The sequence below is a fragment of the Oreochromis aureus genome, linkage group 8 (genome assembly GCF_013358895.1).
Source record: "Oreochromis aureus strain Israel breed Guangdong linkage group 8, ZZ_aureus, whole genome shotgun sequence".
NCBI classification, from domain to species: Eukaryota; Metazoa; Chordata; class Actinopteri; order Cichliformes; family Cichlidae; genus Oreochromis; species Oreochromis aureus.
The window spans coordinates 22995517-23019066 of record NC_052949.1 but is presented as its reverse complement, the minus strand read 5'-3'; the positions used below and the strand labels follow the sequence as shown (position 1 = coordinate 23019066).

At 40.6% G+C, this 23550-nt stretch overlaps 2 protein-coding genes across 3 annotated transcripts in view; one reads left to right on the top strand and one right to left on the bottom strand.

The window, feature by feature from the left end:
* Positions 1–618: 618 nt before the first annotated feature.
* Positions 619–11350, bottom strand: josd1 (Josephin domain containing 1). The gene is made up of 5 exons (XM_031748837.2): positions 11211–11350; positions 9772–10643; positions 9537–9665; positions 7048–7242; positions 619–3729 (listed from the first exon to the last, which is right to left on the bottom strand). Exons 2-5 carry the CDS (start codon positions 10146–10148, stop codon positions 3630–3632), a joined length of 801 nt encoding a protein of 266 aa, XP_031604697.1. The 5' UTR covers positions 10149–10643; positions 11211–11350; the 3' UTR covers positions 619–3629.
* Positions 11351–18414: 7064 nt separating this feature from the next.
* Positions 18415–23550, top strand: part of mrtfab (myocardin related transcription factor Ab) — a 42046-nt gene continuing 36910 nt past the window's right edge. Inside the window, exons 1-3 of one of the 2 annotated variants that reach the window (XM_031748786.2) lie at positions 18415–18668; positions 19312–19373; positions 22986–23171. In XM_031748786.2, coding sequence (XP_031604646.1) covers positions 23009–23171 — 163 coding nt within the window. In that variant the 5' untranslated portion in view covers positions 18415–18668; positions 19312–19373; positions 22986–23008. Of the gene's footprint in view, positions 18669–18857; positions 18875–19311; positions 19374–22985; positions 23172–23550 lie in introns of those variants that run through there. The other variant, XM_039616310.1, reaches the window with a different exon arrangement.

Below are 23550 nucleotides of genomic sequence, written 5' to 3'. Positions count from 1 at the left end.
CTTTATAGTTTTTTGGAGGAAGAGTGGGAGAGGCACAGAATCCAGTGGGAAGTTTCCACGGTCTGTGATGATGTTGTTGGTGGCTGGCCCACTGTGTATCAAGAAGTCCAAAGTCAACATGGTTCCGTCTTCATGGTTCCATCTGCTGACATGCTTTATGGAAACGCAGATCTCCTTTTCCAGTAGGACTTAGCATCTACCTCCAGTGCCAGAGCTGCTACCGAATGTTAAACATCTTATTGTGCTTCATTGGCCAGCCCGGTCGCTTGACTTGAACCCTGTAGAGAATTCAACTACAGGGTTCAGTTAGTGTTAAGAAGAACATGACAAACACATGATTAAAAATACAGATGATCTGAAGGCTGCTGTCAAAGCCACCTGGGTTTCAATAACACCTCAGCAGAGCCACAATGCACTAACGCAGCAGTTCTTGGTAAAGGAGTCCAAACCAAAAACTGAGTATAAGTGAACAAACTTTTCATGTCTATGCTGGAAATCAGTCTTTGATCAATCTTAGAAAATAGTCTGGAAAACTGGATTTCTGATTTTCATGAGCTTACATGACAACCATCAAGTTGTGGGAAAAAAAAGATTTGAAATATTTCACTTGAAGTATGATATATATATATATATATATATATATATATGTATAATGTATGAAGGCTTACATTCTTTGACGCACCACAATTTCCCTGTGAAATGAACAAATGTTCTAAAGGGCAACATGTCATTGTAAAAGTGAGACATACTTTCCACACACTCACTGAGGCCCAGAATAGCAGCATTATACTCTACATGTAACCCAACAATCACCCTTTGAAAGCAAAGAGACACCCATTTAATACACCCACACACCAGCTTATACATAAAGTGCCAATATAAGCATTTTATTTCTAAGGAAAAAAAAAATTACAGTGACAATCAGGGTCCTTTAATAGGTAGGGCTAAATGGATTGTCATGGCAAAAAAGAAGAAGAAAAAGGCAAATGCTGAGTGCAAATGTGCCACACTAGTCATGACGTGATTGGGCTGAAAACTCTCCACAAATTACTGACGATTGCTCGGCTTGGATATAACGAGGCGGTGAAGGCCAACAGCCTGCGCTGGAGTCACTCTAAAATAAGACATGCACAATTAAAATAAAGTAATCTTTTTTCTTATAAAAGTCACGTCATTTCAAACGTTTGTATAGAACATAAAGTCCTTGGCGGCAAAACTTAAAATATCATTACAGATTAGTTTCTTTGCGTACTGGATTTCTCGCCGGTGCTTTGGAATTAACCTCCTGAAGTGGCGCCAAACTGCACAGCCCCCCCGTCAATATTTCAGAGCAACGTATATCTATATGTTTCTTTCAATGTAAACAAGTTAAGGCCAATATTGTCGTCAACAGACAATACATTTATAGTAGCAAACAGTTTTAACAGTTAATAAATACGAAAGCTACAACAGCGGAATCTCTCATTAGGCTCATTTCACTACACTTTCCCACAGCATGTGTAAAGGCTGGACATTTCGGACACTTTCCGACCTACACTTTCTTTACCTGACACCTACAGATCTTCAAGCATTTTAGTTTCATCTCCCTTAAGCCACCAACAAAATCTTCCACACATTGAAACTTCACGCAACAGAGGCCGCTGCGTAAGACTTGGTGGAACAATCGGTGACATTCTCTCAGAGCTGTAGTTTGGCAATGTTTGGCAGGATATTTATGAGAGGATACGGAGAAGGAGAATCTCTGCATAGGCTGAGCTCCAGTGCTACTGAGGACTGCTGTGGTGGGGACACTCACAAGCCAAAGTAAGAGGTAGGGTGGGGGGTGCAGTGGGTTGATAACTGTTGTGTCATCTGCGTGAAAGATCACTTTGAAGACGTTTAACAAATGTTGGTGGCTCTGAGTAGAAGTCGGTGACGGAGGGAAACAAAATTATTTCCTAACGATCTCTCGTTAACTGGCGTACAGAGCCCGACTGATATCTGACTTGACTGATATTTTTAGACGACATTCACCTATTACAGACATCTCAGTATCAGTATATAAATGCCATCTGATATGTGCAGTAACCTTTTTTTTTTGTTTTTTTTAAATATTACTGTTTCTTTAAGGAAAATAATGGAGAAAGGGATGTGTCGGGCAATTATGGCGACACTACAGAGTTTTACACACTCCCATTCTTTTGCCTTTAATACAATGCCATATTGCACCTCAGCAGATCTGAATTAACAACAAAAGCAATTCTTCCTCTAATTTGACACGTGTTTATATGCTGTATATGTATATGTAGAATACATATACATAAAAAAAGCGCAACCCATCAGGAACAAATCGGCCTCTACAAAATATGGTGAAGTTTTTTCATTTTGTAATATGGAACAGGCTTTGCTGGTACACTTTTATCTATCATTTAGACTTACATTTGAAATGTCACACTAACTTGATTATTATATGCTGATGTAAAAGAATCCTGCCAAAGGTAAATACCACCTTTTCGGATATGCAGACTTAACTCTGTTGCAGTGATACTCTAACTTTGGGAGCAGCCAGGTTAAAGATACAAACTAAAACTAACTTGTTTAAATGTGATTTGTTTTTTTTTTTAGAGAAACTGGACAAACTGAAGGTTGATGACTTTTGTGCTGACCAGTGTTTAAGCTAAATTAAAGCTGCACCCATTTTGATTAATGATTGATTTAAAAGGAAAAAACAGTCATGGGGCATTGGCTTCTTAATCAAGGCATGCCATAAGAAGTTTGAGACTTCATTATGAACAATCTGAAAAGAAAAACTGGATAGGTGGTGATGGTATGTCTTGCTTGATTGAAAATTAGGCAAACATCCACTAGAGGGTCTACTTGGCCAGGGTGCTGTTGCATTGCTTTGTTGCCATATAAAAGTGTTGTGTCGGCAGAGCCTCCGCAGCAAAGGCTCCATCTGTGCCAGAAATGTTTGGGAGGTGTTGAAGTATACAAAGTTGGCAATGCGATCAATCACCGATTCTTACCAGTGACGTGAAAAAGACAGAGAGATGGAGTCACGCTGAGGCAACGAAGGGCACGCTTTGGTGAAAGTGATACGGACAAAGAGAAAGAGAGCTTTGCAACACGAAGGGAGGGACACAAACACAAAGACACATCAGTGAACGTCATGACCGAAGCGGGGAGGATCACTGAAGGAGACAGGCACATGAACACAGCATTTTTCATAAAGCCTGAACTCGAATGACTTTGGAAACTAGAAAAGTAAAAAAGGGAAAAAAACAAAAGCAAAAGATCAAAACTGACATTGAAAATATGCATCAATATAAAAAAAATCCACAAGAATAGCAGAAACAGGATAACACTTCAGAAGTCTTAGCTGTGTCGTGAGAAAGAGCTGTGATTCTTTGATTCTCCCTGTATGTAAAGTGTTTGCTTCCTTCATTGCATTGTATCTCGCCAGATAATTGTCCAGCAATGGCTGTGTAAACAAAACCTCCAAAAAAGGTGTGTGTGTGTGTGTAGTAGATATATATCTGCAAGTGTGCATCAAAAGGGTTTGGCTGTGCACAACAATGCTAGTTCCTCTTCCGTTTATTCTGCGATTGGACTGCTAGCCCAGTTAGAGCTGTGATAGGCTGGTTAAACCCTTAGCCATCAGATCGCCATGTCTGGTGTGCCTCCACTTCCTCTGAGACGACTAGCAGGAGTTCACAGTTCTTCCCTCGTAGCTGCTGGTGGAGAAACTTCCTGAGAATGTGGTAAAAATCAAACACAAGAATTACATTTTTTTTTAATTAAAGTGAAAGTGATTAAAGTGAAACAACAACAACAACAAAATTAACAAGGTGTACGCTGATGTAAAGCTTCTATGAATTATCTTTTAGCCCAGCAGAACAAGTTGTAAACCACAAACTGGAGATGTAGCGATAGACCAGCGTTTTTGGCCCTAACCAGTGACCCGCCAGTCAGCTTCACATACACTACCGTGAAAGGTTTTAGAATACCCCAATTTTTCCAGTCATTTATTGCAATTCAGGTTGTTCAAGTTCAATGAATAGCTTGAAATGAACTGCCAGAGGTTAAAAAAAAAAGTTAAACTAAAAAAAATAATGCAATTTTTCTTAAATGAATTATACTAAAAGGCCTTTTTCATGGAACACGAAATGGGTTAACAATTTAAACTGTTCTGCAGCAACGGAGGTTTATCAAGCCTTGAAACCTGGTGTTCCAACTGTTCTGTATTACTTACAACCCCCTCTGTCTGCATAAACACTGGAACACACTGTAGACCCATACCCTGTTGAGCATCGGTTGAACCGTACTGTGCTGCATAAAGTAGTGTGTTGCTACAAAAATGGTGAGAAAAAGGCAATTAACAATGGAAGAGAGACAGATCATCATAACACTTAAAAATGTGGGTCTTCCCTACAGAGAAATTGCAAAGAAAGTCAAGGTGTCCGTGAGTACAGTTTCCTTCACTATCAAAAGGCAATCAGAAACTGGGGCAAACTCTGACAGGAAGAGGTCTGGCACACCCAAAGCCACACCTGAATCAGAGGACAAGTTTCTGAGAGTTAACAGCTTGCGTGATAGGCGGCTCAGAGGACAACAGCTTCAAGCACAGCTTAATAGTGGTCGTAGTAAGCAAGTCTCAGTTTGAACTGTGATGAGGAGACTTCGAGCGGACGAGTTGCAGCAAGAAAAATATTGCTAAGACGTCAGAATAAGACAAAGAGCTTTGCCTGGCCATGAAACATTGCCAATGGACCACTGAAGACTGGAAGAAGGTATTATGGACTGATAAATTAAAATCGGAAATCATCGGTTCATCACACAGGATATTTGTATAGCGTTGAGTAGGCGAAAGGACAACTGTCAAACATGGAGGAGGAAGTGTGATGGTCTGGAGCTGTTTTGCTGGACCCACAGCGCCATGCAATACCCTCTGGTATGCACCTAGGTGGTCAGGGGTTCATCCTACAGCAAGATAATGACCCATAACATAAGTCCAAGCTATGCCAGAGCTACCTCAGGAAAAAAGAACAAGACGGTAAGCTTGAAAACATGGAGTGGCCAGCACAGTCTCCAGACTTAAAGCCCACCAAGCTGGTTTGGCATGAACTGGACAGAAGAGTGAAAGCAAAACAACCTACTGCCACACATTTATGGGAACTTCTGCAAACAGATATGGTAAGAACTTTCTGAAGAATATTTGATTTCTATTGTAGAAAGAATGCCACGGGTGTGTTCAGCTGTTATATTTGCCAAAGGTAGCTACTTTGATGAGTCAAAAGTTTAGAATACATTTTGGTCTATAAATTGATTCCATGATTTTTTTTTTTTAACTCCAATTGCTTATTTGTACTATGCGTTCATCTCAGAGTGCAATGAGACATTAAACTGCATAATTTTCAATTCTAAAACATTTAACTGGTAGTGTATGTCTGCTTAAAGCGGGTCTTTTACATACATGTCCAACTTGTACATAGAGGCTCAGGCAAACAGTCTTTTGCACATTTACAACCACATGCTAACATGTTGTTTTTTTATCTTTATATTTTTAGTGTACACTCAGGGCCATGGCAGCATTGCAATTTCAAATTCCTGCGTATAACTGTACATATGCTCTTTAACAATAAAGACTTTGACTTTGTTAGTATGTGTATAAAATGGGCAACGTCACCAAGTTTGTCAGAGTAAACCACGGTGTGCCACCATGAGAATGCTCGTAACAACAAACTTAATCAAACACTTGAATTACCCTTGACCAGCTGAAGATGGACATTTTAAAGAAGCTAACAAAGGAAAAGCGATTCAAGTTAAAGCTATGCAGAGCTTAGAGTCAGCATCAGTATGATCAGTGAAAAAACCCCCAAAAACCATTAAAGCAGCCAACGAGGAAAACTTGTTTGGTAAAATATGTAGTATATATCAAATATATCAGGTAAAAGTGGGTGTACAACAACCCATTTTAAGTTAATTATTAGTTAATTATAGTTAACTATTTGCACCTCTTCCCAGTAGCAGGGCACTTTATTTTTATTTCTTAGGGGAGAGAAGATCCTGCAACAGGCGCACCAGGTATAGCAAAATGGTTCGGTTTGTTCCCAGTTTACCTTTTTTGCTTTCTTCTGACCACTACTCATGCTAGGGCCTTCATCTGGGTTGAATTTTCTCCAGGACGCAGGTCAGACTGACTACTTTTTCTTTTCAAATATTTATCTATTGCTATTCCACCCTGCTTCATCTCACACCATGACTATTATGTAATTTCTTCTTCATCTTCTTCTGTTTTACTGGCAGTTGGCAGCCCATTTAATTAGAGCAGGAAGTTGTACTGCCCTCTAGTGGAAGAGAATGTACCTGTTCTGCCCGTTATTCACACCAGTCGCTTAGAGTACTAATCACGTGTATCTGTATCTTCCACAGCACACCTGATCATTTCTCGCGGCACACAGTGGTTGGGAAACACTGGTCTACAAGACACAGCCCTCTGCCCTGACCTCTGTCTACACTTTCTGATGAGTTTATAATCTCAGTCATTCATTTCAGGACATGTGTAATAAAACATTAAGACTACATGGTAACGTTAGGTCATTCTAAGTAAAAAATGTTTGCGTTGAAAGTAGCATGACGTTTTATCACTATAAAAGATGGCTAGAACATTTTTGGGGATCAATATGGCTGTCTTGGGCCTTTCCAGATCCTTGAGTCATCTAGGATCGGTATGAGATACATTTCGTCATGAGATGATGAGCTTGAGGGCCTCTGTCGTCCACAGACTTTACATTACAATGCAATAACTACGCATGCACCCCAGGCAGCAGACTTCAAAGAACTACAACAGGAATAACTACTCAGCTGTGATGCATCAGTTGTCCATGTACATGCAGAGCACCATCGAGGCTTCACACTTACTTCTAACATGGAGCTAACTGTACATTTCTCAGCTAGATCCTCTCCACCGGCACATCTATTAGTTTTTAAAACTTTATGACAACAAAAGTATAAAACAACACAGCTGCTGCTGCTGCTACACATGCACACACTCCCCATCCCTCTCACCTGAGCTCATCCGGATTGCCAATTGGTTGAGGGCTACGTAGCTTGGAGTCCAAGTTGTAGTAGACTCCTCCCACCTCTCTGACACCTATCCAGTGCTGGCGCTTAAGCGGCAACCGGAGAGGCCCCCAGCGCAGATTGGACGGTACGTTCAGGATGAAGCCCTCCACGTTGGACAGTTCAATATTGCCAACATCCCTAAAAAATATATTTTTTAATAATAATGATAATAATAATAATAATAATAACAACAATACATATATATTATATTAATATTTGCAAATATTTTTATTTTACTTTTTTTTAAGATTATTTTTTTGGCCTTTATTGGATAGAGACAGTGTAGATTGACAGGAAAGTGGGGAGTGAGAGAGGGGAAGACAAAGGGCTGCGGGTCGGACTCAAACCCGGGCCTACTGCTCTCCAGCCATACAGCATTTTTGTTACCTGTCATTATTTGGGCTTGCATTTACTTGAGCAAAATATATATATATATATATATATTTTTTTTACATTGAAACTTTCAGCTACGTTCAGATAAAATGCACTTACAAGTGTAGTCACAACACAAAGGTCTATTCTAAGTCAGGAAGTCCAGAAAAAAAACCCTGTGATAAACCATCCACAGTAACAATCACAAGCAAAGCTATTCAGCTATGTACAGGACATCGCAAGAGACTGCGTAGAATACCAGAGAGAAGCATTCTTGCAGCCAGAAGTTTAAACAAACCAGGGAGGCAGATTCATTTTCAAATGAAACAAACAGGTTATATAACATACATGCTTACTGCACTTCAAACCACTCTTGATTTTGTCAGTTCCCATTGATGACTGTAACGAACACTGTGTAACTCAACTGCACTGACCTTTGTGCAGTTTGTGTAGTGACATGCATTGCAAACTTTGCATCTGTCAAAATTCAAAACTGTCATTAACTGGCAAACTAAGACTGAAGTAGGGACTTTGAAGTTTCAGTGCTTGAATGCCTGCCACACCTACACTCCAGTATCAGAGCACACTTCTAAACACAGTTGACTGTACACTGATAATAATACTACACAAGGACCCTGTTCAACCAACAGATTTAATAAAAACTCAGAGTTTGTGGGTTTTCTGCTCCAGAAAGAGAGCTAACTTGAACTCTGAGTCTTTTATTGGAGTAACAGACTCTGAGACCGCTAGCAGGTTTTCTTCAACAAACTCTGAGCACATATTGAAATGTATTAATTTAAGAAGTTTACAAACATTATAATCCCACTGATATCTTAGCTTAGTACTTGTTCTATTTAACCTGAGTGCTTATATAATTGATCATCTGTGACTCTGTGGACAATAAGTCGGCTCTGAGGCTGTCTGGTCAAGGTTCTCGTTGAGAGACATTCATACTTCTGGATTAAAACGAAGGCTCTGCTTTTTCTTTACCCAATGCTGGTATCTTTTTTTTTTTCATTACACATGCTGATCCGCTTGAAAAACCTTAGAGTTGAACTCAGAGATTGTTAAACCTGCTCTGTGGATCAGGGCACCAGATTTCCTTGTCTTATCAATCACTTGTCCTCTCATAAGTGGCCTTATTATTTTGCTCCCTTCCAAAAATAAATGATATTTAAAAATACTCCAGTTGTGGGTAGGAGCTTTTAAGCACACTTTTTTCACCGTGATCCAAATACTTAAAAATATCTTGGCTGCAAGTGTTTACCGCATCAAAAATCCCCTGTGAGTAGAGTTATAAAAACAGCCTCAGGTCACAGCAACTTCATAAACATAACCAAAGAATAAAAAGAAGTCATGTCTTCTCTTGTCGAGAAATCGAAAAAGATAGAGCGCTTAAGTGCTAGTCCATGCATCGCGTTGTTTTCTCGCCTCAGTCTCCGGTTAATGTGCCAGCAACCGAATGTTTACAACACGTAAGCATGTAAAGCCTTAGTTACATGCAAAAAAGGGGTGAATCTCCAGAGTTATGTCAAACAGCAACAGCGCGCAGCTGCAGAAGCTCAAAAAGAGAATAACAGGAATGGGTTTTATCGATATAGCAAGTCTGTGTTTGGTGCTGCTGTCAACAGTCGTGTAAGCCTGATAATGAAGGAAGCAGGAATGCTGATAAAACCGACTCTTAAACTTTATCAACCACAGGAAGCGCTGACTAATCACAGAGATCACTCAGGACCCTGCTGATGAGGTGGTTGAGGTGCAGATGAAAACAAGGGGTGCCTCCTTTTTAGCATTTACAATATATGTGCACTCAAGCAAGATAAGAGAGGAACAAGTGTAAACAAGTACAGATAAGCAACAATAGACTGATTGCTTTTCTTTGGTTTGGGCTTCCTCTGCCTCACATTGACTATTTTGGGAAACAATCAGGGGCAGAAGTCATGAGGCAAATTGCAGTTACAACATAAGCAAATGGAAATAAATCTATTAAATCAATACTTTTACTAGATTAAATATGATTTATCCATGCTAAGGCTTCTTTTATTGCTACCCCTACATACCTTCTTTTATCCCACCAAACTGCCTCAAACCCTCGGGTCTGCAGGGCTGCCATAATGACATTTACGTCATAGTTCCCGTTTCCCAGCACGCTCTTCTTGTGAGGCGTCACCATAGTGCTGGGAGAGAGCCTGCAACAAGTTGACAAAAGGGATCGTCCACAGATGACTTAGTCAGATTGCATTGACGAAACATTTTATGCACACCTTAACACTTTTAATCCACATACTGTCTCACCTCTGGTAGATCTCCTGCAGGGTGTCCCGGCTGAATGCTGTCCCATCCTGGAAGACGTTATTGAGTGCGTGCAGGGCACACAGCTCCCGCCGCTGCTTTTCGTGATAAATTGCCGGAGGCACCAAAGGAGCTTGGGGAGGAGCTGGCGAGGTGAGCGAAGAAGAAGACGACGAGAGATCTTGCTGCTGCTGCTGAGTTTCCCTGGGATCTCTGCACCTCTTCTCCTCTGTTCCCACCACCGCCTCGCCTCCTCCTCCCCCTCCACTTCCTCCACCACCTTTCTGTTTGCTGACCTTCCAGGGCATGCACCCCAGCTCCTGCAGGCTGCCTCGCCCCTTCCCCTTCCACTCACTGGCTGGATACGGAGCACTTCCCATCCCTGGACGTTCACCACCGCCAGCGCTGTCGCCGCCCCCACCACCACCGGTACCTCCTTCAGCTCCACAACTACTAATGTCAGGACACTACATGAGCATCATGACAACCATTTGTGTGATAACCTCTCAGCCACTTGGAAGAGAGGAGCTTGTGACTGGAGGGAGGGTAAATGAGACCTGTGGCTCTTAAACACCGCAAAACCTTCTCTCTGTCTCTTTCCCACTAAAGGACAGATGTGCAGAAATATCGCTATGAGTGACCAAGTATAACCAGCAAAGATACTCTAGATGCTCCAAAATGACAGACTAGTCCTCCAACAGCACAGCGGTGTCATCAATCATACTGCCGTCACTCTTTGCGTTTTCCACTTCCTCCATTCTCTCTATGTGCTGACAGCTCTTTCCATCTAAAGCCTATAGCTTAGCAGGTCTTTCCATCCTCCAAGACTTGCTGACCGCGAAGCTACAGTTCCACAGGAACAGAGGAGTCACACACTGTGGAGAAAAATACACTCAATAAGCAACTGAAATGCAAAAACTAAATACATTTTATTAAAAGGGAAAGGAAAGTCACGTGTTTTTCCTCATAATTTAGCTATTACACATAATAACACAAGTCCCCAAATCACACCTCGATTAAGATTGGTTAAAGAACAGCTGCCAAATCGGCCTAAACAACACAGTGAAGCACCACTGAATACGCTGTTACATTATTTAGAGCTTCAGTTTCTTGTTGGTCAGCAGAGCCCAAATGAAGGGAAGGTAAACATTTCGAGCAGCTTTGAACTGGATAGAGGAAGCAAGCTGTTCACTGAGCTAGCAACATTTGACAAGAGCTACACATTAATGTGCAGCTTACACAGCGTTAAGGAGGGATAGCAAACATATTCCCCTAAAAGCAGGAATGTACAGAAGGTTTTAATCCGTGTTAGCAGCAGATATCTGGCGTTGGTCTTATTGCTGCTCTACGTGACTCCGTGTCTCCAGCAAACACAACCACAACGCCTCCTTTTATGATTTATAACTTCATTTTCTCTCGCCGACCACTTCCCCGCCCGTTACCTGCCGCTGGTGTCACAGCTGAGCTGCCGTAAACCGGTCTAAAACCCGAGTCTCCTCTGTCCTTTTCCCCCTAAAGGGTGCTCAGACCTTTGTCTTTGCCACTTTTTTCCTGTTGTGGCTCTCTCCTGTCTCTTTCTCCGTCCGTGCAGTCGCGGACATGCGCAGTAGCGCCTCCCTGGCTCCATATTGCTGTCACCGCCTGCGTCAGTAGACTGGAGCAGATCCTCCCCTGAGACTGCGAAAGCCTACCTTTTCCACTTTGTTCTCACCTGTAGTGCGCTTTTCATCACATGACTGCTTCATAAGGGGTTTAAATATGTACAAAAATTATGTTTTACCGTAGGAAAGATCACCGGCTGTCTTCTTAAAGCAGTTCCAACTCTTAAACTTCACTTCATGAATGGGCCACACAATTGAGCTTATTGCTTATTGTCTTGCTTTGTCATTTTTGATTTACTCTCGCAACTGTAACAAGTGTAAGGGAAGGGGAAACGCTATAAACCCCACTGCATAAAATTTGGCAGTCTTTAAATACCTAAGCTGCTTAAAAGTTAGATATTTTACACTTGATGGGAACTTAAAAAAGATTAAAAAAAAAAAAAAAGTCTATTTCAGTTAAACAAACAAGCATGCCATGTCCATGTTCACTGGTTGAGTAAATTAATATGATGTCTAAGTTTGAAATTTATTTTGTTACAAAAACTTCACCAAAGGTTGATTCTGTTCATCTGGACGTAACCTTTTCAGTGGGAGAAACGTTTCATCACTCATCCAGTTTACTTCTTCAGTCTCAGCTGACTGCAGTTTTCCCCAAACTTATAAACAGTACCTTTGCACAATAACTGCAACTAGCACCACCCAATGAACAATGGGCTGTGAGGTCAGTTCCTTGATCACTGGCTGGGGAAAACTGCAGCTAGCTGAGACTGAAGAAGCAAACTGGATGAGTGACGAAACGTTTCTCCCACTGAAAACACTACGTCCAGATGAACAGAATCAACTTTTTGGGAATTCCTTACCTGGATGAGCATGCATCAAGATGTTACAAAAAACTTGATAAAAATGATAATAATATCCGAATTTCAACGTTGGATTTCAAATGAAGTGAATGGTTTTACATTATGAGAAGCAGATATCAGTTTAAACCCATAGTCATTAATATGTTGGGGAACTCAAGTTGCACAATATGTGCAACAAATTCACAGGAAACAATTGATTCACACGACGGGTTTGATGTGAAACACAAGACTGCCTCTGAGGCAGTCTTAACATGATGGCCTTCCTGTGTTGTCCTTCATTAAAGAAAAGTGAGAGAACTGTCTCACCCCTTTATTTTTTTTACTGAGCTGTAAAGGGACGCAGGAGTTTTCTCTCTTAATTTAGCACTTCGATTTGAAGCTACTCTTTTGCAATCACCACCAAGCACCAGGCGTCAAACCAACATTTATGACGTTAAACACATACCAGTTGAACTGTACCTCAAAAAAACACAAAAGGACGCCCTCTCTAAAGTAAAAGCAGCGCAGACTGTGTGTTGCATTGTCACAGGAATTTGCATAGTCAGTTGGTGAGGCAGAGGACACCTAAATATATATATTTTCATACTTCCTCCTGATTTGCATATAAGCTGCTGGAATTGCAGCTCACACTACAGCTATTAGAAAGCTGATCAGTTCATTTGTACTTTTTGTTTAGCACTGAGAATAGACAATAAACACAGTTTTCACTTTATATGTGTTGTTTTGTTGCTTTGTACTCTTTATTTTCTTTACAGAATTTTATCATCTGTTCCTCTGATAATGTTTGATTAAAGTGTGGGGGGGGGGCAATCTGTTAAATTTGTGCTGAAGGAAGAATGAAATGATGTGTGAAGGACCCCTTTTATGTGAGACTGAACAAATACTGAAGGAGAAACCCTGAGTTAACAAATAAAGTTTTTTTGTGATAAAATTTTTATTGTTTTCAGACAAATGTACAAATATAATAAAAGAGTAAGGGAAAAAAGAAAGAAGGGGGAGAGGAACAGACAGAGAGGCACTCAGTACAATAAAGACTTCAAATTCTACACAACATCTTCTTTAGCTTTGTGGGTTCGTGCTGTGGACAGTTCAAGATAAACAACATTCATGAAAATGAGCAACCACTGCTGCCAAGTGAGCAACTGAAGTTTCCTCCGTGTGGAAATCATCTTTGTAGCAGCTATTAAACCAGCTAAAAACACATTTTTCTGAGCCTCGTGCACTTTTAATTGACATAAATCACTTAAAATTGAAAAAAAAAATGGGGGAAATGGAACTGAAATATGTTATAAAATAGACAGATTTTCTTCAGACATTTCAAAAACATGGACAATCCAGGACTTTTCCATACCATGTCATAAAAGGTGTCAAACGGCAAAGTCAGCCTCAAGTTTCATACTATAAAATCTTTGTGAAGTCATATATGTCCTATGTACAAAATAAAGAAATGTATCGGTTAATGATTAGGGTTCCTGGAGGACTGTTTAACGATGTCCCAAACACCGTCCCAGTACAAAATAGTGCTGAGGTCCAAAATATCTGTGTGCCATAATGAATCCACTGGCAATGGAAGGTTTGTTCCTTATCAATTTAATTTGGAAACTGTTTGAGTGCAGCCTTGAGTTTAACAAATGAAGTTGATAACAACCATAGATGATACTCGTTATTTCTGAACAGGATTGCCGGCTAATGTAAAGAAAGTCTGGCTATGTTGAATTTGCTTTGTGGTATATGTCTTGGGTATTGGGTACTGAATTTCAGTTCATGGGGGTTTTGAAACCTCACTCTTCCAGGTTAAAGTCCTGGCATAATGAGCCCTGACTACATGCAACTCTTTAGTTTTTCTACATGTGGCGCTGCAAACCATGCCGTGCATCAGCAAAGGCAGGCATCGCAGAGACTGGAGGATGATTTTCAAACGATCTCATCAGAACTGGCGACACGGATCAGGTGTCTATGTTGTGAATTTGTAACGGTAATATACTGAGTTCTTCACCTGTAAATACAGACCTCATTGTCTGGTACGCGAATGACTTGGCATTTACTGTAAAAGTCCGTTTCGAAAGTCTGTTTTCGAATTTGCATGTGTACTGTGGAATAACATTTGTGCTTCTCCTCTTGCTGTTTAGCTTTGCTGATTTTGTATTCAGAGAGGATATGAAAATGAGAAATGCTACAGAGCAAAGAGCAAACAGATTTCCAAGAAGTGTGTACGTGTTATACAGTTTTAAAAGAAATACATACAAATAAATGTAGACTTACAATAGGTGAAGGTTAAGAACTTGATGAAAAATGGAGGAGCTGAACCTGAGGCACAGGTAAAAATGAAAGACTGAGAAATGTTTGAGAGAAGGAGGGAGGCAGAGGAGGCGGCAGCCTCCTCTGCTCTACAGTTGCCCAAACACTTCTTATTCTTGTGAATCCAGCTCCACAAACCTTAACTGTCATCTTTCTCTTTCTTGTTCAACTCCTTTTCTTTATATTTTTTCTTTTTATTACTATGAATTCTTTTATCTTTTTTTCTTGTGCTCCACCTCCATCTGTTCCATCTCCCTTATTTTGAAAACCCTGGAGCATTTTGGGGGATGTTCTTTCTTAAGCAGCATTCCTGCAGCTCCTAATTCTTCTGCTCCAGGTTTTCTTTCTCCTTTTCAATTACTTCTTGTCATACTTTGCCGTACTTTCCCTGCCCTTTGTTATACATATGTAGAAGTATTCTTTCTTCTTCTGCCTCTTTTTACTCCTTTACTATTTTTTTAGTCTGGTCTTCATATTTTTGCTGCAGTTCCTTATACTTTTGTCCCACTTCTTTTTTCAGATGCAGTACTTCTTCTATCTTCCAGAAGTTTTTGGACTAACACATTCACGGTCTTCATCCTTTACTGTAACAAATCCCCCTCTGTGTTTTATATGTATGCTTTGGATCACTATCTGCTTGGCCAAATAGCTGCATTTTGCAGAAGGTATTTTGGCAGATGTTTAGGTAAATATTTCAATGTACTGCATAGGTGATGGAGCATAGGTGACGACACATTAACAGACAGCAACAACTGTATGCTGCAATGGCGGATGATATCCACGGCTTTTTCATTGGCAAGACAAATGTCATTTTGAAACGGGTACACCTTAATATGACAAAATGGTTCATAATGAAGTAATCAGAGACAGACTGGTTGTAGGGCTCGCTGATATACACACCAGCACATGTAACTGGATGAGGATCTTGTGCTAACCAGTAACAGTAAAACAACAACAGAGTGACTTATGTAGGAATACTGTGTGAAAAAGAGAGACATGCTTGGTAGGTAGAGTAATGAGCAGAGTCAAACAGACTTCTTTGTTTTTGTCTTTCAGAGACAAAAACAAGTTAGGGAAATAAACACAACTGTGGACATGTAGAGACAAGCAGAGTGTTACAAATGTGGGGAAATTCCATTATAAGCCAAAGAGTAAAGTGTAAAACATGCAATATTATAAAAGAGTGTGTGCTTCATTAAGAGCTGGTGCAAGAAAAAGATGGAAGCATATTCATTGGGAGCATAACAGGAAAAGGAGATCCACTGACTGTGGATCTAAAGCCCAAGGACAGGACTATCACATTTAAAATTGACACTGATGCTGATATGACTGTCATTCCTGACCTGATTCAATGTGATGTTCATAGATGTGAAACCAACTCTTGAGAAAGAAAAGAAGCCCATAAGGTGGTATACCACTGAGCATCCTAAGGTTCACAAACTTAACACTACAAAAAGAAGAAAAACCAATAGGTTTTACATCTTTGTGATCAGTAACCGGCACTCTCCTGCTCAGGGCTAGTGGACTCAGCTAGTCGCTAGTGGCTAACAGACCCAAGTCATGAAAATGTATCAGGACGGATGGCCAGAGAGCAGATCATTAAAGTTTGGTAAAGCTGCACTATGCAGATGCCTCCTTTATTTTGCATGGTGGCCTCTAGTTAAAAAGGGCATAATTGGTCATTCCTGCAGCTTTAAGAAACGGTGTCCTCAGCAGGCTACATGAGGGGTAGCTAAATGCATGCGGAACATGCGTGTGAGCCAAAAGGAGCCATTGCTCCCACCAGATCTCCTGGAGAGACCCTGGAAGGAGGTGAGGGCAGACCTGTTTACACTCAAATGGAAAATGTACTTGCTGTTGGTGGAGTGTTACTCGAGCTATGTTGAAATGGCCAACCTCCACCACATAAAGTTTGCTGATGTCACTGTCAATCTGAAATCCACGTTCGGATGTGACAGGGTGCTTGAGATCTTAAGGACTGGCAATGGGTCACAGCTCTCAGCGGGTGTCACAACGTTTTCTGATACATACAGTTTCAAACATGTGAGCAGCAGTGCACAGTTCCCACAAACCAATGGGGAGGCTAAACAGGCTGTTTAAAAAAGACCAGATCAGTACTTCTGCATATCTTGTCGTCCCACTTAAAAATGTGTTTCAGCCCAGCTCAACGTCTGATTTGGTGCCAGCTTGGTTCCACTGTGCTGACCCAGCAGTGCTTCCCGACAGCGCAGCGGTCATCGAAAAGGAGAAAGGACAGAATGAATTCACATCAGAGATTCTTCAACAGGCATCACTGTGCACAGGAGTTCAGTTATCCCCCTACGTGGGAACAGGCGTGGTTGAACTGCACTCTAGTTCCTTCCCTACAAAAACCAACACCCGGACCTTTTCCAAATAGCACCACAGTCATAACTAAGTCAGGCAGAGCAGTTTTGAAACCACAGGACTGGACTGAACTTGTAAACAACTGCGCAAACAGAGATTATCCTTAGTTTGAAAGCTAATGCATTATGATGAAACTTGGGCTGTTGCTGGGCTGTTGGGGTAAAAAGTTTGTTATCTTCAAAAGAAACAAAAGAGCAAAGCTGCGTTCAAGTTAAGAATCTATTCAACAGTAACTAAATCCAAAGTGAAAGATTTTATTTCCTCCTTAAAAAGGGAGCTGGTGTGATGTTGGTTATGTAAGGAGGCCCAGAGGATTCTGGGTAATGTTGTTTTTATTGTAGTAGGGGGCTCCAGTTCTAGTAGTCTCACATTCAGAATCAGAATCAGAAAGACTTAATTAAGATAGAACAGAGCAGCATGACGTTGAAGATAAGGACGGGGCATAAACAGGCAATACGAGTGAGATAATAAATACACAGAATATACAGTTTATACACAGTTTTAAATACACAGGAATTAAGGGAGCCTTATACAGTGAAGACCTATAAAATATAAACTCAAGACTCTGAATCAACTTCATACATGAAGTCTGCTTCATTTGTCAGGAAATAACAGAACAGTCCTCACTTTTCCATGAAACTGAAGTACCTGTCGTTCAATTATGAACCTCTGAATGTCAAAGGCTGGAGATACACAATACACAATGAAGGTAAAGCTGAAGAACTTAAAATCTATCCGGGGCCCCTGATTGAAGGGTGTCTCCTGGCCGGGTGGATATCTAAGGAGCAACCTGATTGATCCTGCCAGTAGCATGTGCTTGTCTCAGTGATTAAACTGTGCATGTCTAAGTACATGTGAAACTGTGAATGGTGCATGAAATCCCTTATGGTTCCTTTGATCGCTCAGCCATTATTTGAATAACAATGGTAATCCGAGGGCTAATAAGTATAAAGTATAAGGGAAAGCTAGATAGAAACCCAGACTTAGAAATCTAAGTGCACCAAGATAATTAAACAGAAAATCTGGGGCTATGTATAAAAATGGACCTTATATTATTTTTATTTGGTTTGCAGAAAAATCTTTACTATAAAATAAAACACTGATTATTCTACAAATATAAATCCAAATAATCTGAATCAATAACTACATTACATACATCAATAAATATTTTTTTTATTTACTTTTATCTAAATGCATCTCTGTTTGTCTTTCAGACTAAGAATTGGTATGTCAGTTTGGCTTTGTTTATTAAAAATCACATAAAAGATACATTATTGGATTAAGAATATTACAAAGAAAAAAAGATTGTAGCATTGCAAACTTCAGACCGAAGTGAAAATCACATAGAAAAACGCGCTTCTTTATTTTAGATATAAATATAACGCTAATACCTGTAGCTCCGTGTGTCCTGAAGTACACGCAGTTGAACACTAGAGGGAGACAGAGACTGCGCATGTGTGACAGAAACAGTTCTCAGAAGTGCAAACACACTCTCCACTTCAAGTTAAACAGCATACCTATTTTTGTGGCGAGGGCAGTGTTTTAAAGGGATATGCGGACAAAGCTCCGCTCTTTTATCTCCTGTTACCGAAGCGGGCTGAATCCGTGGGAACGGCGTAGCGAAGGAAGTGGGTCTCTGCGTCCCACGCAGAGGAGGGTTTTCCGGTCAAAGTTTCCTTTGTGATTCGGGGGTGGCGCTGTGATGCCAAAGGCGTTTATCCTCACAGACACAACACACAAGTGGCGAACATTATGAGTAAGCATAAAAATACAAATTCATGGTTTGGAGTTAGTGCAGCATCTTGATTTCTATTCAGCGAGAGTAACAGCGTGGCAGATAACTGATCGTAGGCGTTAGCACTTAGAGGTGATGTTGTTATGGCATGCTAACGGTTGCTAGCTAACTTGGGGTGTCTGTGTCTGCAGTCAGCAGGGGAGCCGAAGAGTTTTCAGCTGAAGCCGGTGTCAGCGTTAAATACTTTATTGTTGTATTTGATAGCGTTTCACGTTCAGTATGGCCCGTGTGTCCGCTTTTCTATAGCAGCCCGACTTTGGCTCGCGTATTGAATGTTTAGGTTCACTCCCACCCAGACAGGCTAACAATAGCTTAGCATGCCTGTGTGTTTTGGACAGTGACAGCTGCAGGCTGCGGCCCCATGACATCTGTGGAAAGGCCTCCTGAAACGTGGATTTCTTTAGCCCATCTTATCAGTTGTCATGAGTCTTTTTTTCAAAACGTCTTTTACTATTGTAGATCTTTTTTCTTTTCTTTTTTTCCTGCACATGCCCTGGTTACTGTGATACAGCTGCTCAGCATCACGTACAAGTAGTGGATCAGAAGAGCAAAGGGGTATAACAGACTATTTGTACTGAAGCTTTGCTCTTATTTTGCTTTACAGGACCGTTCAAAGCTCTGTCCTCCTGAAATGGGAAAACCCCCCTTCCAGATTTTGTAACACAGGTAAGCAACAAGCCTTGTTCACATCTGGCCTAGTTTATGATAAGCCAGGTTGCAACCACATCCTTTTACCTGTTTGCTGGGGAACTGAAAAGCTCTTGTAATTCTTGGTAGCTGGTTTCCTGTGACTGATGGTGAAACAGCCCTGGCTGTCAGGACGTGTGTGCCTCGCAGTGTGTACCAGTGTAATGATGATGCATATCTGAAAGGCTAGTGTGGGCGTGTAGGGAGGAATGCTTCCAGTGTGTTTCAGCATTTGAATGTACTATTCAGCAGAATAGCACATTATGCATGTTTGAACAGCAGCTGTTTGCTGGGGAAAGTAGGGATGAGGCAACTGTGAAGATCTGTCATCCTTCATTTGTGATTTGGAGGTTAATTTAATGTGTGACACTTGATATTTAGGTCACTGGCTTTATTGTATTAAGCTAGCTTTTGTGTGAGGCCTCGACAAAAGCTGCAGACATAACGCCTCGCAGTTTTTCTCACCTGTTGTCGAGGAGATAGGCATCTCAGCGTGGTGTGCTGAGACAAAGATCACACATCAGATTGAAGAAGCAAGTGCATGCATTATCTTGCGTGTCTCATCGTGTTGGCTTACGCTGTTATTGAGCTCATGTAGATACAGCACTAAATAATTTCTTTATACAAATATTTAGTCTCAATTATTGATTTAATGTTATTTTGGCAAGGTTTTCTGAGCCTTTCTAAACCAGTTTTCTGATTTGTTTTCTCTGGGTGAGCAGTCAGGCGGTCTAACTAGACTAGTTTTGGCTGTTGTCATCTGTAAAATGATTCCAAATCTCTTGTGTGATCAGGTCAAAAAGTCATTGTTAAATATCAGATGACTTTGACAGCTGGACAGAATGGTGAAAAAATGCTTATGCAGTTTGATTTCTGTCTGTAACATGTATACACACTGATACAGGGTTATTTGGACCAGCTATATAATTTGTTTAAATAATTGTCATCTTATTAAATCATATTAAATTATAACATTTTGCTAATTTTTAGCTGTATTTTATTAGGTCTGTCATTGACTAGTAATGAGAGAATCTGGTTTATAATTTGTAAAAGTGGGTTGTGTTAGCCTGTGAGAGACCGGTGACCTGTTTTTCACCCTTTCACAGCTGCGTTAGACCCTAAAATGAGATGGATGGATGCTCTGTATAAGGTGCAGATACTTACTGAGTAAAAGCCTTGTGCCAGATAAATGACTGAACAATATGTTTAGTTGTTTCTTTAGAGAATCTCTTGTCCATTTGTCGAACCCCCGACTGTAGCATCTTGGACAGCAGCTGCCAGCGTGAACTCGCTCAGATGGATGAAAAAGTAAATTAAAGTCTATTTGTGAGGAAACTCAGCCCCAGAGATCAGAGAAGACTGATTTTTAATCCAGTTTTAACGACTCAAAATTATTATTTTCCATAAAAAGTAACACTATTTACCTACATTCTGATAGGTTCACAATTTTTTTTATCTCTCTGGTTTAATTGACTTAAAAATAACATTTGTCTTCTATCAACTGCTATCTAAGTGTGTTATGTTTGTCGCGATCAAACGTGCAGTGATCCAGTGAGATCAAGAGAAACTTTAGTGTCGTGCGGTTAGTGTGTCGCTATTCAGACGTGTGAGCTTGTGTTTGATTGTGAGAGAAAGAGAGGAGCAGCATCTCAGACAACACTGCCTCATTGTTTGCAGCCCCGCTGTGCAGTAATGACAGAATCCCCATCAGAACCCCACAGCTAGAAAACACATATTTGCAGAGAGCGCAAGAGGGAAATCAGCACACAGCACAGCGGCAGGTCCTGCCTTTGTAAACAACCATTAGCGAGTAGCTGTCAAAAGTTACCGGGCCTGCTCAGTCCAGAGGAGTGTTTGAGAAAGGAACCAGTTACACCAGGCTTGTGCCAGTAAATCAGGAAAATCTCTTCCATAACATGGTTTTGAATGGTTTGACTATTCACAGGAAGGTTAGCCTTCAGGCTTCGCTTCTTCACACGCTTAACCAGTTTGCGTTATAAATGTACCTGCCAGTCAGAAAGCAACAGCAATTTTAAGAATTTTTTTTTTGCCCCCAACCATTACGCCAATGAAGTGTGAATCGCATCAAGTGCACATTTTACACAATTGTGCCTGTTGCATCACTTTCACACTGTGATGGCTTACGGGGCTTTTTTTTGTAAACACAGCAATAATCACCTAAGCTTGATGGAGAACCAGAAATAGACTAAAGTTATTCAAAAGTCAGTGACATGTATGACTTTTGGCTCATTACAGAGCACAGTTTATTGCGCCACGTGTTTGTGCTTTGCATAAAATTTCCATGGAAACATTAGAAGATATCCATGTTAATAATATGATAATGAATTGCATTTATATAGTGACACTTGTCACTAAAGCCAAGTAGCCTGAGCTAAACTGAATGCTTTTGTTGCTAAAAGCAGGTTTAGCTTGTTTAAACCCGCACACGTTTAGGTTACATTTGCACTATTCCCATTGCTCATTACAGGTTTACAAGGAGTGGGCAGCCTCAGATAGGAAAGTGTCCTGAACTCTTTGCCTCGAGGCTCCATTTAGTCCAAATTGACTATATGTGTTTCTATATTAAGTGTTTTTTTTTTTTTTGTTATATTTTTTTTATACACTTCCTCAGCTCAACGTTCAACTTTACTTTAACTGTTCCCAAGGAGGGACTTTGTCTCTCTGCCAAATGCAAGGCAGCACACAGATAGACAGGCACTTTTTTTTTAATAGCTTCCTTATGAGATACCTCGAGCTCTGATGGCGACTCTTTACTTGGGTTAAATGTATGGAAATCGTGCTGAGGTTGTTAAGAAGTAAAAAACAAAACATATGCTGCCTTTTTAGAACAGCGGCCACAGCAACACTTGTAAAAGCTGAAACATGCAAATTCTTCCGTGATGGCTGATTTAATCCCTGGTCTACAGTTCAGCATTCTTTCTCTTTCCCAAGTTATTTGTGTATGAGAGAGACAGACAGTCAGACTGAACGGTTTCTGGGACTAGGACTCAGGTTCCTGGAACTATGTTTTTCAGACTTGTTAAAGCCTGTGAACATATCTGGGTTATTGTTTTGTTTTTATAGCATGGCAAAGTTGAGGATTCCTCAACTCTAACTACATAAAGGACAAGCTGAACACTGGAATTTCTAAAATCCAATTCTTAGTAATTCATTAATAGATCTGTTTTTAATGGGGAAACAAATTGCAATTGGAAGAATGGATGTCATTGCGGCTTCAGCAATTAGACCAAGGGAATATTATCCATGTTGCAACAGCGCTTCATATTCAGTATAGCTCAGAAAAGTACAAACTGACTCAGTTATTAGCCACAGTTTGATTTGTTTATTCATTTCCTGTGTAGAGCCACATGGCTACAGAAAATGGAAAAAATAGATGTGTGTGTGTGTGTGTGTGTGTGTGTGTGTGTGTGTGTATAATCCTGTTTGGTCAATTCCTAAATAAAAAACTGCATACATATGCACCAGTTGCATTAGTCACTGTCCTTTCATATGGAGCTTTCAACTCTGCGTCCTCTGATTATTTCACGAGACATTACACTTTCTCTTTCCCTTTTGAAAAAATGATTCCAGGTCTTTCTGTCACCTTGGCATCGATGGACTCACAGAAAGGGGAGGAGCCAAGTCCTGGCAGTATGGAAGTTGCCAGTGTGCCAGGCTCGGCCTCGAGCCCCCAGAGCGACGCCGTGACCAGCGAGCTTCAGGAGCTCTCCCTTCAGCCTGCTCCCAATCTGCTGCCTATACAGGAGCGCAAGAATGGTGAGACAGTGACGCACGTGACCTTTGTGTTTTTCAGCCAACACTGCTTAATTTTGATGCTAGGTTTTGGATAGGTGTTAAAGAAACCACAGCAGACATCTGTCACGTGGCAAAAATACATCCAAAGCTACGACTGTTATTTTAATTCGATGTTTTTACACATAAGAGCTTGCTCTCCAAAACTATAGAGAAATTAAAAAGGTTCTAAAATCCAGTTTTTATGACTTAATATCATTTTACCATCCACTGTGCAGGATGTTTGATTAAATCACACACTGAGTATTTTATCACAACTGTATGTAAACAGAATTAAATGTGATTCAGATCTGTAAGACTGGGGTTTTTACATGTCAGTTTCTCTTCATAAACTTATCTCTGC